At 40.8% G+C, this 15,293-nt stretch overlaps 1 protein-coding gene across 2 annotated transcripts in view; it reads left to right on the plus strand.

Annotated features, from left to right (window-relative positions):
• The window catches only part of sos2 (son of sevenless homolog 2 (Drosophila)), a 114,137-nt gene that overhangs the window by 29,997 nt on the left and 68,847 nt on the right, over nucleotides 1–15,293 (plus strand). For both annotated transcript variants that reach the window (XM_072269379.1, XM_072269389.1), the window contains exons 2-3: nucleotides 2,030–2,155; nucleotides 7,313–7,444. In XM_072269379.1, the coding sequence (XP_072125480.1) occupies nucleotides 2,030–2,155; nucleotides 7,313–7,444 (258 nt within the window). The remainder of the gene's footprint in view (nucleotides 1–2,029; nucleotides 2,156–7,312; nucleotides 7,445–15,293) is intronic.

The raw sequence follows: 15,293 nt of genomic DNA on the forward strand, positions 1-15,293 counted from the left end.
CAGGCTTTTTCCACTGTGTCGGTAAGGCTAGATCTGAGGTCATGGGTTAAAGGTGAAATATTTCAGGGAACCTGAGGAGGAATTTCTTCACTCAGAGAGTGAGTGTGTATAATGAACTGCCAACAGAAGTGGTGAATGCAGGTTTGATTTCACCATTCAAGATAAATTTCGATCAGCACATGGAAGAAAGAAGTATAGAGGGCTGTGGTTTGGGTGTGGGTCAATGGGACTAGGTAGAATAACAGTTCAGCAATGAATAGATGGGCCAGAGGGCCTGTTTCTGCCTGTGGTTCTTTATGACTCTGATTTTGACTCTTATCTTATCTCAGCTAGTTCCATTAACTCCCTGTCAGCCTCCTCTGCATAACAATGACCCTAGGTTTGTAGCTCTAAGAAATTGTATCAAAAACACCAAATACATTCGTAATTGCTAAACATAAAACTTCAACCTGCCATCAATATGTAATATCTTGCCTACGTCTGGGAATGAATGACACAAACTGATTTGCCAAACACCCAGTTTTGATTCCCCCCCCCCCGTTGTCAGCAGGTTGTCATTAGTGTATGTACAAACTGTTCAATGAATTAATCACTGTTTATCAAATTCTAACATATGAAAAGTCATGAACTAAAAGTTGTTCAGAAACATCAAAATCATAGCATTTAAATACAAACTTTGCTATATAAATACACACTGACAATCAATGCTTAAAATGGCACTTCGGTGCTGTGTTATTAATTCGCAGTTAAAATCACTGGCTGAGATGTATATAATTGTGGCAAGAGTAGTTGGAGAGTTAGGTTAGATAACTGACAGTATTAATTGGCAGCTCTTGTTATTTAAATCCATGTGTCTAAGAAATTATGTGGTGGGTGTGGATACATGATTTTCCCTTGTTATGAGTTAACAAACAGTAATTTGAAGAGGTATTATTTGTTCTTGTGCACTTGGTTAAAACCTCCATGTTGGTTGATTTAGATATTTGCACCTTTAATCTCATGGACATTTCTAAGGTAGCACATTTGCATATCTGACTCCGCAGGTGTATAATTATAACTTAATTATGTCTACGTTTGCTTGTTTTTTTCATAATTCAGGTGCTGAAGAGTGATTACATTTCCTGGCTATCCAGGATTAGTTTGTGATAAGAAGTGATGTACTTCTCCTGTCCAGCTACCTGTTAGGGCCAATTAATGAGTTTGATCACTTTTGTGCTTACCAAGTTTCTGGAGGATTTTAAAAATTGGAGCTTTTATTGTTTCCCAGCGTTTGTTTGACTTGCTGATTCCAGTTTGTGGGCATGCTGAAAACTTGAGTTTTATCCCAATAGCTTATTTTTGCTTCCCCCCCCCCCACCAAACACCCTTCTCCTACCCCACCTTTTATAAAAACATTAATCACACAGATTTAAATTGAGCAGATATTTAGATAGGAAAGATGTCGAGTGATGCAGGCAAATGGGATTTATTTAGACCGGCATCAGGGTTAGTTCGGGTCAGGTGGGACGAAAGGGCTATATGATTCATTAAATCTTGTGGCTTTGTTGTCTTTAGATCTGACGTAGTGTGTTTTAGGAGTCTTGGTTTTAGTATGGCAGACTAGAGGAAAAGCTAGCTAGATTTTCCTCTGTTTTTATAAGGTTTCTATTTTGAAATTAAGGGTTTTTTTTTGTTTACCAGCCTACCTATTAGCAGTTTCCAATGAATACCAGTTTGTTTAGGCCACCCGTGGCATGGATTACTTCCTCTAGTGTGTCACTTTCTTTTACTTAAGATTTGCCAAATATAACATGGTTGACAGAGAAATGGATGATTTGCCTTGTGTCGGACTTGTTTGCCTCCCACACCAGCAAGTGGTCTTAATTTGCTAAGTAGAAGGAGGCCGGAAACTTCCTGTCCTCAGGAACAAATGGTTTGAAGGTCCCATGGGAGGGATAGGGATTAAAATTGTTTTCTCTAAATTTATTACTGGACAATATATTTATAATTTATTAATTGAAATGTTTTATAATTTTGTTTCATGGTGCAGGTCCAGAGGCAGGTACATCCAACCCTCTCAGCAAAGGAAGATGCCCTTTATTACATAGAAGAATTGATACTTCAGTTATTAAATATGCTGTGTGTTGCACAACCACGTACTGTTCAAGATGTTGGGGTAAGAGTTAAGTACTATTCTTTCAGAGGATAAAAATAAATGACACCTATTAATATTGTTTATGTTCAGCACCATTTAAATTTATCATCAGCATTGATGAGACGTTAGTATAATATGTGCAGTAAATAACAAGGGAACTGTTTTGAGATGAGTGAGAAAACTGATACATGAAACACATTAAGCTGGTTCAGAAATAGGCCAGTAGTTTTCTTATTTGCGGCAAGACTTAAATGGCTAAGTTTAAACTTGAGTCTATTGCCATGTAACTGCCAATGTAAAATCTAATCCTCCAGTTTCTATATGCTGATAATGACTGCATACCGTTACAATTTGTGAATAGACTAAGGCAATGACATATAAGACATTGGAGCTGAATTAGGCCATTCAGTCCATTGAGTCTCCTTTGCCATTCCGTCATGGCTGATTTATTTTCCCTCTCCTGCCTTCTCCCCAAACTTTTGATGCCCTTTTACTAATCAAGAACGTATCAGGCCCCACTTTAGGTATACTCAATCACTTGGCCTCCACAACTGCCTGTGGAAATGAATTGCACAGATTCACCACACTCTGGCTAAAACAATTCTTCCTCATCTCTCTTCAAAATGGACATCCCTCTAGTCTGAGGCTGTGCCCCATGGTCTTAGATTCATCCACTATAGGAAACATCTGCTCCACATTCACCCTATCTAGGTTTTTCAATATTCGATAGGTTTTAAAAAGATTCCTCCCTCATTCTTCTAAATTCCAATGAGTGGAGGCCCAGAGCCATCAAACGCTCCTGATACATTAACCTTTCCATTCCCAGAATCATTTTCATTAGCCTCCTCTGGATTCTGTCCAATGTCAGGACATCTTAGATGAGGGGCCCAAAGATACTCAATACTCCAAGGTGGTCTGACCAATGCCTTATAGAGCCTCAGCAATATATCCTTGCTTCTGTATTCTAGTCCAAATGCTAACATTGCATTTTCCTTCCTTACCACTGACTCAATGTGCAAGTTAACCATCAGGGAATCCTGCACAAGGACTCCCAAATACCCTTGCACCTCTGATTTTTGAATTTTCCCCTGTTCAGAAAATCGTCCATACCTTTATTCCTTCTACCAATATGCATGACCATACACATCCCTATACTATATTCCAGCTGTAACTTCTTTGCCCATTCTCCCAATCTGTCTTAAGTTCTTTTGCAGACTCCCTGCACCTTCAACACCACTTGTGTTTCCACCGATCTTCATATCATCTTCAAACTTGGCTGCAATGCCATCAATTACATCACACAAATCATTGATATATAACCTGAAAAGAAGCTGTCCCGACACCGTCCCCTGCTTAACACCGCTAGTCACCACCAACCGACCAGAAAAGGCCCCTTTATTCATACTCTTTGCCTCCTGCCCGTCAGCCAATCTTCTATCCATTTCTAGTATCTTTCCTGTAATACCATGGACTCTTATCTTGTTAAGCAGCCCCATATGGTCTCTTTGTATATCGTGCCTGTATTTCATTAAAGAATTCCAACAGATTTGTCTGGCAAGATTTCCCCTTCAGAAAGCAATGCTGACTTTGGCCTATTTCAGCACGTTCCTCCAAGTATCCAGAAGCCACCTCCTTAATAATGGATTCCAGCATCTTCTGAGGTCAAGCTACTAGGCCTATAATTTCTTGTCTTTTGCCACTCTACCTTCTTAAAGAGTATGATCACTGCCTCCTTCATCTTAATCTTGCTAATCAAATCTGGTTCATTACACAACACCTAGTCCTGAACTGCCTTTCCCTAAGTGGGCTCAACCACAAGCTGCTGTTAAAAAGCCATCTCGTGGGTATTCTACAAATTCCCTCCCTTGGGATCCAACACCACCCTGATTTTTCCCAATCTACCTGCATGTTGAAATCCCCCATGACTATTGATACATTGCGCTTTTTACATGCCATTCTGTCTCCATTGTAATTTTTAGGCCACATCATGCTACTATTTAGAGGCCTGTATACAATTCCCATCTGCTTTTTATCCTTGCAGTTTCTTACCTACCCTCAAGGATTCTACATTTTCCAATCCTGTATTACATTTAATCAATCCTTGAGTATTTCCTATTAAGTCAATTGCTGCAGTTGATCATATTTTTGGCTGCCTGTTTGAATTATCTTACATAAGTAATTCTGTGTAACTTGGTCTGCAGAAGTAAGCTTGTACTAATTGATTATTGTATTGGATTCTCAGCAACTTAGAGACCAAGAGCATATTCACACCATCAGACTAAACTCTCATCGGACTGCTTGCTCTGAATTGCTTACTCCGATTCTACATTGATATCGGATGTCAATATAGATTTCAATTTGTTTTGAATTCAGACTAATTTAACATTTTTGAGAACAAGCTCAAATTAATTAATTTGGGAGTTTTGAAATTCATTGGTCTAGAAATTCTGTCATGGGGTGAAAGGTATGAGCTCTACGAGATTAAACATTTTAAATAGGAAATCAAATAGGGAGCCAGAAACTTGTCCATGTGGAGTACAGATTACAGAGTTTTCTTTGTGGGTCTTTCATTTTTCCGATCTGGTGACACTTGCATTTTGGAGAAATGCAGGTTGGCATCCAAGGGCAGAGCACTTCTGTGGTTTTATCTCACAATAGGGTTTTTCACCCACCACTTGGAAGTCAGCTAATATGATGGGGATGATCTCACATGGCTACCTCAGTCTTGATCACTAGTAATCTGACCCTAAAGGTTTTCAAGGCGTCAAAGTATCAAACTGAAATTTAATCCAGACAAGTGAGCTATTGCATTTTGGGTTGTCTGATACTGGCTGGACAGCAATTTTAGAAATGTTGACAGACAGGGAGATTTGGAGTGCAAGTTTTTGCTCCCTGAAAATAGCGAGACAGATGGGTAAGGCAGTGAAGAAGCTGTGTACCTTGCTTACTTGCACAATCAGGGATATTGAGTACAAGAGCGAGAACATCATGAAACATTTGAAGGAGACCTGAAGGGCCAATCTTTCACATAAAGGTTGCCGGGTATATGGAACAGGTTGCCGGAGGTGGTAGAGGCAGGTACAATCACACCACTTATGAAAACAAGAAGTGGACAGTTAGGAAAAGAGTAGAGGAATATGGGCCAAGTGGGATGAAGGTGGGCATAGATGAATCGGGCTGAAGGGCCTGTTTCAGTGTTGTATAACTCTGACTTTACAGCTATGGAATTTTGCAGTGGCACACTCTTTGGGAAGATGCATTGCATATAGCTGAATTAATATGCCTTTCTATTAGCTAAAGAATTTATTGGCTGCTTTATTTTAATTTCTAATTGTTAATGATTCAGCAGTACTTTTGTCAATATTCAATTTTTAGATTACCATTGAAGAGTTTTATGTAGCAGAGTTGAACCTATCAGATTTAAAAAGCAGAAAGAAACTTTACATACAAATGTTATTCATTGGGGGGAGGAAATAAAAGTACTTATTTGAGAATACCTTTTAGAAGTAGTCCTTTTGAGAGAAGAAATTCAATCATGAAGGTGGTTGTGGCATTTGAGAATTAAACAAGAAGTGAACAGGTTAAGAACGGAGTTGAAATTATTTATTTAAAATAGTGACTACAGTTGTAATGTCAAAAGGGATAATTTGGATGTCAAAGAGGTATCTGAAGATGCTAAATGTAACATCAGTTATAATGTTGTCAACTAAAACTGAAAAACATAAAGTGACTGGTGCTTCACTTGATCGCTAAAGCATTGTGGCATTTGTATACTGATCTATTCTCTAGCCAACGCTAAGTTAGCTGAACACAGTTAAGGTGGATACTGCATGAACTTGCTGAAAGTACTCAACAGGTCAGCCAGCGTCAATGCAGACAGACCTTTCCTTAGAAATATAATCAAAAGTAGGATATGAGCCTGGATCTTCATTACAGATGGATAACTAAAAAAAAGACACATTTGTACAGCTTACTTTTGTTGAAAGATGATGTTCCCCATGGGAGATGAAGATTCTGCTGTGCTTGGTAGATTTTGAAATTTGCTACCATCCACTTATGTATTTATTTTTAACAAGTTTTGTTGGCTTGGGAAATGTTAACCAGAATGTTAAGTCAATAACAAAAAAAAAACTAGCACTTCCACATCTATTTCTATTCTGCATCTACTTGGTTAAAGGAAGTAAATACATTTCAATCCTGTTTATTTGAGTGCTTTTGACTAAGTAATTATTTGGTTCAAGATTGCATTCAAGAAGCTTTTGGTCGACATAATTAATTTACTCATAAATAGTACCTGAATTTGTTAGTGTATTAAATGGGACAGTTTTGGGTAAGAGTTTGATTTTTCTTTGATGAAAGGCATCTTTTGCCAATGGCTCACACAGTGAGGTAGCATCTGTTTTGAAATTCAGTTGTGGAAATTACTCTTTTTTTTCCAGTGTTTGAAAATGGAAAGTTATTTTTTCCCAGGAGTTGAACACTATAAAGATCACTTCTGAGCAGCCTTGCTTCATTTTGGATATTCAGGTGTGATTTCAAGACGTGATTTCTTTTGTTGCTATTTCTGCATCAGTAGCACATGGGTTGATGCAATTGCTCATGCATTGGTGTTTTTGGAGCATTGCAGGGAAATTTATAGCATGTTGCCCTGGAGAACCTGGTCAGTCCTTGAATAACGTGGTCTTCACAGCTGCATAACCAACTAGGACATTAAACTTTCTAAATTAATTGTTTAACTTTGTGCTTGATCTTTCCAGACTACATTTATTCCACTCAGACTTGGCATAAAGAGGAGACAGTGCCCTACTGCTGTGCTAGAATTTCTTGGCAATCCAAGCCAAGACATTGTTGTGAAAGTTTTCGACAAGAAACAGAAGCATAGCTGACTGGAGTTTTGCTAGTTACTCTTAACACATTGCTTTCTGTATTGGTACTGCAAGCCAAGCATTTATTCCAATGGAATTTATATTGGAATTCACTGATGTGCACTAACTTCCAAATAATTCTCAGTTGAATATTCTGGTTATGGAATATGTGTTCTAGTTTTTGATATTGGAGGATCTTGGAGTTTACTGCAGTAAAAGATATTTTGAAGTATGGATGGTGAGTGATGAAACTCATTACTTATTCTGACATTATATTTATGATGCATATGTTTACTTATATCGTTCCCTTTAGGAGCGTGTTCAGAAGACTTTCCCACATCCAATTGATAAATGGGCTATCGCTGATGCACAGTCTGCTATTGAGAAACGTAAACGGAGAAATCCTCTTCTTTTACCAGTGGACAAAATACACCCTTTATTAAAGGTGCACAATTGTTTTGGTGTTATATTCATTTAATTAGCATTAAATATACCATAAAATCTGAATTACACTGCTTAAATGCTTATTTTAATTGTCAAATAACTGGTTGGGAATATTTTGTGGACTATGAAGTATTGGTAATGTGGATATGTATTTAGTCTTGTTAAGCATTAATTTTGCACTCTGACATCCTTTAGCTGCATTAGCTGCTAAGTTATTACAAATGGATTGGTTTTGATTGTGGCAAGTTTTCCATGACATATAAATTCTCTTGATGTTTGGTATTAACATAGTGACCCAAGGAACATACTCTGTGCGTCTTGGCTCTTTGACTCTCGGATAACATGGCAAAATGAATCTAATGGCATTACTTGGTTTCTCTGTCTGTAGGTTTAACTGAAGCATTTTGTGTTATTTACATTCTGTACTGTCAGGATCCAAGTTCAAAGTAAATTTATTATCAAAGTATATATATATATATATAATATATGTGTGTGTGTGTGTATATGTGTGTGTGTGTGTATATGTGTGTGTGTGTGTGTATGTGTGTGTGTGTGTGTATATGTGTGTGTGTGTGTGTGTGTGTGTATATGTGTGTGTGTGTGTATATATATGTATATATGTGTGTGTATATATATATGCCACTGACCCAGCTGGTGGCGTAGTGGCATCAGCGTTGGACTTCAGGATGAAAGGTCCCGGGTTTGAATCCAGCCAGCCGGCTCCTTTGCACGCTTTCCATCCGTGCTGGGTTACGAGCTGGTGATCTGTTTGGAAACTCACCTGGCAGAAGGCAACGGCAAACCACTGCTGTAACTTGCCTCGTACGCAGTTCCCCGCTACGTCAGAGAGGCATGGCGGGAAATCGTCCGCTAACCGGAGAAACTCTAGATGTGACGCACCTTCCTTTTTTATATATGTCACCAAATACACCCCTGAGATTCATTTTCTTGCAGGCCTACTCAATAAATCCATAGAATAATAACCTTAACAGAATCAATGAAAGACCGCACCAACTTGGGCATTCAACCAGTGTAGAAAAAGACTGCAGATACAAAAAGAAAGATTTAGTAATAAATAAATAAATAAGCTATAAATATTGAGAGCATGCGATGAAGAGCCCTTGAAAGCGAGTCCACTGGTTGTGGGAACATTCTAGTGATGTGGCAAGTGAAGTTAACCACTTTGTTCAAGAGCCTGATGGCTGAGGGATAATAACTGTCTCTGAACCTGGTGGTTTGTGTCCTGAGGCCCCTGTACCACCTTCGTGAAGAGAGCATGTCCTGGGTGGAGGGGGTCCCTGATGATGGATGCTGCTTTCCTGCGACTGCGCTTCATGTAGATGCTGTCAATGGTGGGGAGGACTTTACCTCCATTTCTTTTTTTGTCAAATTTTCTGTTTAAGGGCATTGATTTTTTCCTACCAGGCTGTGATGCAGCCTGTTAATATACTCTCCACTACACATCTGTAGAAGTTTGCCAAAATTTTAAATGTCATGCTGGATCTTCGCAAACTCCTAAGGAAGTAGAGGCACTTCTGTGCTTTCTTCTTAATTGTACTTGCGTGCTGGGCCCAGGACAGATCCTTCAATGAGAACTGGCTCATGGACCTCTGGTTTCCTTCTCCTGAAGTCAATAATAGCTACTTGGTCTTGCTGACATTGACTGAGAGGCTGTTGTTGTGGCACCACTCAGACAGATTTTTCATCTCCCTCCTATGTGCTGATTCATCATCACCTTTGATTTGGCCAATGTCAGTGGTGTCACCAGCAATCTTGAATATGTCATTGGAGCTGTGCTTAGCCACACATTCATAAGTGTAAAGCAAGTAGAACAGGGAGCAAAGCGCACAGCCTTGTGAGGCACCTGTGCTGATGGAAACCATGGAGGAGATGTTGTTGCCAATGTGAACTGACTGGGGTCTGCAAGTGAGGAGGTCGAGGATGGGTGGTATTGACCTCCCACATCATGAAGACCCTGGAGAGACTTGTTCTGGAGCTGCTCTGGCCTATAGTCAGGCCACACTTAGATCCCCTCCAGTTCGCCTACTGGAGTGCCACCTGGACAAGCCAGCGAGCACTGTGAGGGTCATGTTTTTTGACTTCTCCAGTGCGTTCAACACCATCCACCCTGCTCTGCTGAGGGAGAAGCTGACGGCGATGCAGGTGGACGCTTTCCTGGTGTCATGGATTCTTGATTACCTGACTGGCAGACCACAGTACATGTGCTTACAACACTGTGTGTCCGATAGAGTGATCAGCAGCACTGGGGCTCCACAGGGGACTGTCTTGTCTCCCTTTCTCTTCACCATTTACACCTCGGACTTCAACTACTGCACAGAGTCTTGTCATCTTCAGAAGTTTTCTGATGACTCTGCCATCGTTGGATGCATCAGCAAGGGAGACGAGGCTGAGTACAGGGCTATGGTAGGAAACTTTGTCACATGGTGTGAGCAGAATTATCTGCAGCTTAATGTGAAAAAGACTAAGGAGCTGGTGGTAGACCTGAGGAGAGCTAAGGTACCGGCGACCCCTGTTTCCATCCAGGGGGTCAGTGTGGACATGGTGGAGGATTACAAATACCTGGGGATACGAATTGACAATAAACTGGACTGGTCAAAGAACACTGAGGCTGTCTACAAGAAGGGTCAGAGCCGTCTCTATTTCCTGAGGAGACTGAGGTCCTTTAACATCTGCCGGACCATGCTGAGGATGTTCTACGAGTCTGTGGTGGCCAGTGCTATCATGTTTGCTGTTGTGTGCTGGGGCAGCAGGCTGAGGGTAGCAGGCACCAACAGAATCAACAAACTCATTCCTAAGGCCAGCGATGTTGTGGGGATGGAACTGGACTCTCTGACAGTGGTGTCTGAAAAGAGGATGCTGTCCAAGTTGCATGCCATCTTGGACAATGTCTCCCATCCATTACATAATGATGGGCACAGGAGTACATTCAGCCAGAGACTCATTCCACCGAGATGCAACACAGAGCGTCATAGGAAGTCATTCCTGCCTGTGGCCATCAAACTTTACAACTCCTCCCTTGGAGGGTCAGACACCCTGAGCCAATAGGCTGGTCCTGGACTTATTTCCTGGCATAATTTACATATTACTATTTAACTATTTATGGTTTTATTACTATTTAATTATTTATGGTGCAACTGTAACGAAAACCAATTTCCCCCAGGATCAATAAACTATGACTAAATTGCACAGGGAGGTATTAAGGCCAAGGTGTAGGAACTTATTGATTAGTTTTGAGGGGCTGATGTTATTGCATGCTGATCAGCAATAAGAATAAACTTGATTTGCATATTTGAAATTAATTGCATACAATAATGCAGTACTAATATACACTTATCAGGGTCTTGCCCTATTTTTTTTTTAGAAAAAATACCTAGCAGGAAAGCAGATTGTTTTGTGAGGTGGCAGTATTCTGGGGAACTCTGTAATGGAAGAGATGCTGAAGGTGTGGTTTGTGTTCTGTGGATGTGATGTTTGTTTGTAATTTTTAATCCTTTCAGATTTATTTGGATAATCTTTTACATGGGTATGTGTCGTGCCATTAGTAATTGAGTTTCCATATCATTTAGCTATCTTCACACATTCATTGTATTATATCTTAGCAAGCAAATAAGTTTTCTTGCCACCTGCAGTGTGAGATGTGGCTTTCTATAGCATCATGGGGTAAAATGTCACATTCACCCAGAATTGTTCATGAAGATTGAATCCCAAAGTGAACTTGCAGAAATTTTTGCAAAGTAGCAGCCCTGAAAACCTCTGTAGGTTTGTAATCTTCAGGCCCATTTCCTGTTTCTTGCTTAACGAGTTACTGGAACCTGTCAAAGTCGTACTTTGTGTTTAATTTGGAATGAGGTTAATGTTTAAAAAAAAATTGGAGTTTATTTGTTTGATTTGAAAACGAAGTATTTGTTACAAAATTGAATAATGACTAAATATGCCTAGGATACAGTTGTTAAAGCTTGATGTGGCTTAAATTTGGATTGCACTGGAAGTGTCATATTTTTTTATCCTTACTAAGAGGGATGGGGAGGGTAGGGGATAAACATAATAGTGGTGTTGGGGAAGGTTTGTGTAATCAGGGCAACACAGAATTTCTTTTTGTTTTATTCATTTCGTTGTTGCCCATACTAGATGATCCTTTACCTTTCTGAACAGTAGAGTCCTGCTGTTCAAGGTTCTCTCATGATGGTGTTGGTGAGGGAGTTCCAGGGTTAAGCTAGTGCCACTGCAGGAATGGTGGTGTAGTTCTAAATGATTACATGCATGAATTTGAGGGGACTCTGCACCACCTGGTGGCACTGCCATGCTCCTAATACCCTTGTTCTTGGTAATGGTTTTGGCTTTGAGCATTGCTGTCAAAGTGGCCTAAGCAAGTGGTTATCTACATGATGCAGCTGCAGTACACTGGTGATAGATAGGCTGGCAGTGAGTGGGCTGCTTTGTCCATGATGAAAGTGAATGGGGAAAAGCAAATAAAACTGCAGATGTTGGTATCTAAAATGGAAATTCTGGAAGAACTCAGTCAAGCAGTCAAACTCAGTCTCTGTAAAAAGAGAGACTAGTTAAAATGTCAGGTCAGTGACCCTTTCTGAGAACTTAGGAGAAGACTGGTGGGTTTGCAGTTTTCAAAATAGAGCTGGAGAGGACTGGGGTACAAGATAGAAGATAATTTGAAGATGGGCTAAGACGGGTTAGATGTGATCAGAACGTTATTACTGACTCAGGCATTTTAAAGAAACGGAGTGAGAAAGAGACAGAAGCATGGGGGTGGAAACAACAGAATGCAGTTCACCCAAAGTTGGAAAACTCCAAAAGTTGTGAAGTGCCTGAACAAAGGAAATATGTTGTTCATAAGTATGAGATTCTGCAGATGCTGGAAATCCGGAGCAACACACAATGGAGGAACTCAACAAGTCTGGCAGCATCTATAGAAAGAAAGGGGGAAGAATCCAGAATAGAAGAACAATATGTTGTTTTCTCATTTGCCTTGGGCCTCACCTGGACAGTGAGGAGTCTGCAGATAGATGCTCAGGATTGGGAGTGGGGTTGAGAATTGAAACAGCATGAAACAGGAAGCTGAGGATCTCTGCTGCTGATTGAGCAGGAGTCCTGCAAAGTGATCATCCAATCTGCATTTGGTTTCTCCATTGTAGAGGAGACTACATTGTAAATACTGAATGCAGTACAGAAGATTAGAAGTAGTGTGAGTGAATCATCTAGATGGTAGGAAGCGAGGAGAATAAGTGACAAGTGTTTCATTCCCTCTGGTTGCCTTGGGCACTGCTGTGAGGTGGGTTGGCAGTTGAGGATGCAAGAGCAGGCCAATAATTAATGAAATAAGCAGCCCCTAGAAAATGAGGACAGGGAAGGAGAGGGGAAAAAGTGGGAGTTGGTGGGATTGTGTTGGTGCTGGCAGAAATGATCAAGGATAATATGGTGAATGCAGAGGCTGGTGGGGTGGGACTCTTAATTTTGTTCTGTCCCGGGGGAGGGATTAAGAGTAGACATGCAGGACAAAGAGGAAATGTGATAAACACCTCCTTCCACTATAGGAGTGGGAAGCTATGTTTGAGAAAGGAGGACATTTCAACCACATCAGAGGGGAAGGCATTGGGATATATGTAACAGAGATGATGGAAAGGACAGGCAGGAGATGAGGCATATTCACAGGGTAGTAGAGGTGTGGTGCAGTAGAAAGCAACAAATACTGGACTGAAAGTGTTGTATTTGAGTGCATGCAGTATATTTAAAAAAAAATAAAATGGACGATCTTGAAATTCAGCTACAGATTGGCAAGTATGACATTGTGGCCATTTCTGAAACTTGGTTAAACGATGACCGCCATTGGGAGTTGAATGTCCAAGGATATACGGTGTGTTGGAAAGATAGGTTAGTAGGCACAGGGGGTGGTGTGGCCCTGAGTATAAGAAATAATATTAAATCATTAGAAAGCGATGACATAGGATCGGAAGGTGTAGAGTCTCTATGGGTTGAGTTAAGAAATGGCAAGGGTAAAAAGACCCTAATGGCAGTTGTATACAGACCTTCAAATAGCAGCCGGGATGTGGATTGCAAATCACGGCAGGAGATAGAAAAGATGTGTCAGAAAGACAATGTCATGATAACCATTGGGGATTTTAGCATGAACGTGGACTGGGAAAACCAGGCCAGTACTGGACCTCGAGAGAGAATTTGTAGAATGTCTAAGGGATGGCTTTTTAGAACAGCTTATTGTTGAGCCCACTAGGGTATCAGCTGTGCTGGATTGGGTGTTGTGCAATGATCCGGAGGTGATAAGAGAGCTTCAGGTTAAGGAACCCTTAGGGAACAGTGATCGCAATATGATCAAGTTCACTTTGAAATTTGAGGAGGAGAAACTAAATTTCAATGTGTTGGTATTTCAGTGGAGTAAAGGAAATTACAATGGCTTGAGAGGGGAACTGGCCAAAGTTGACTGGAAAGGGACACGAGCAGGAAGGACAGCAGAGCAGCAATGGCTGAAGTTTCTGCAAAAAGTGAGGGAAGTGCAAGACAGATGTATTCCAAATAAGAATTAAATGGAAGAAGGACACTGCGTGGCTGACAAGTGAAGTCAGAGCCAAAGTAAAAGCAAAAGAGAGGGCATACATGAAGCCAAAGCTAGTGGGAAGAGAGAGGATTGGGAAGCTTTTTAAAAACTTGCAGAAGGAAACTGAGAAGGTCATTAGGAGGGAAAAGATGAATTATGAAAGGAAGTTGGTGACTAATATCAAAGAAGATACTAAAAGCTTTTTAAGTATATAAAGGGTAAGAGAGTCGAGGATAGAGAGAGGACCTTTAGAAAATGACGCTGGGGATATTGTAAATGGGAGACGCAGAGATGGCAGAGGAATTGAATGCACATTTTGCATCATTGTTCATAGTGGAAGACGTCTGCAGTATACTGGACATTCAAGAGTGTCAGAGAAGTGAGGTTTGTGCAGTGAAAATTACGACTGGGAAGGTGCTCAGGAAACTTAATGGTCTGAGGGTGGATAAATCTTCTGGACCTGATGGAATGCACCCTTGGGTTCTGAAGGAAGTAGCTGGAGAGATTGTGGAGGCATTAACAATGATCTTTCAAGAATCGATAGATTCTGGCATTGTACCGGATGACTGGAAAATTGTAAATGTTACTGTGCTATTAAAGAAGGGTGGGAGGCAGCAGAAAGGAAACTATAGACCTGTTAGCCTGACATCAGTGGTTGGGAAGTTGTTGGAATCGATTGTTAGGGGTGAGATTACAGAGTACCTGGAGGCACATGACAAGATAGGCCAAAGCCAGCATGGTTTCCTGAAAGGAAAATCCTGCCTGACAGACCTACTGCAATTCTTTGAGGAATTTACAAGCAGGGTAGACAAAGGAGATGCAGTAGACGTGATGTACTTGGATTTTCAGAAGGCCTTTGACAAGGTGCTGCTCATGAGGCTGCTTAGCAAGATAAGAGCCCATGGAATTACAGGGAAGTTACTAGCATGGGCGGAGCATTGGCTGGTCAACAGAAAGCACAGTGGGAATAAAGGGAACCTATTCTGGCTGGCTGCCAGTTAACAGTGGAGTTCCACAGCGTCGGTGTTGGGACTGCTGCTTTTTACAATGTAAGTCAATGATTTGGACTATGGATTTGTGGCTAAATTTGCCAGTGATACAAAGATAGGTGGAGGAGCGGGTAGTGTTGAGGAAACGGAGAACCTGCAGGGAGACCTGGATAGTTCAGGGGAATGGGCAAAGAAGAGGCGATTGAAATACAGTGTTGGAAAGTGTATGGTCATGCACTTTGGTGGAAGAAATAAATGGGCAGATTATTATTTAG

This window comes from Mobula birostris, chromosome 1 (genome assembly GCF_030028105.1).
Source record: "Mobula birostris isolate sMobBir1 chromosome 1, sMobBir1.hap1, whole genome shotgun sequence".
NCBI classification, from domain to species: domain Eukaryota; kingdom Metazoa; phylum Chordata; class Chondrichthyes; order Myliobatiformes; family Myliobatidae; genus Mobula; species Mobula birostris.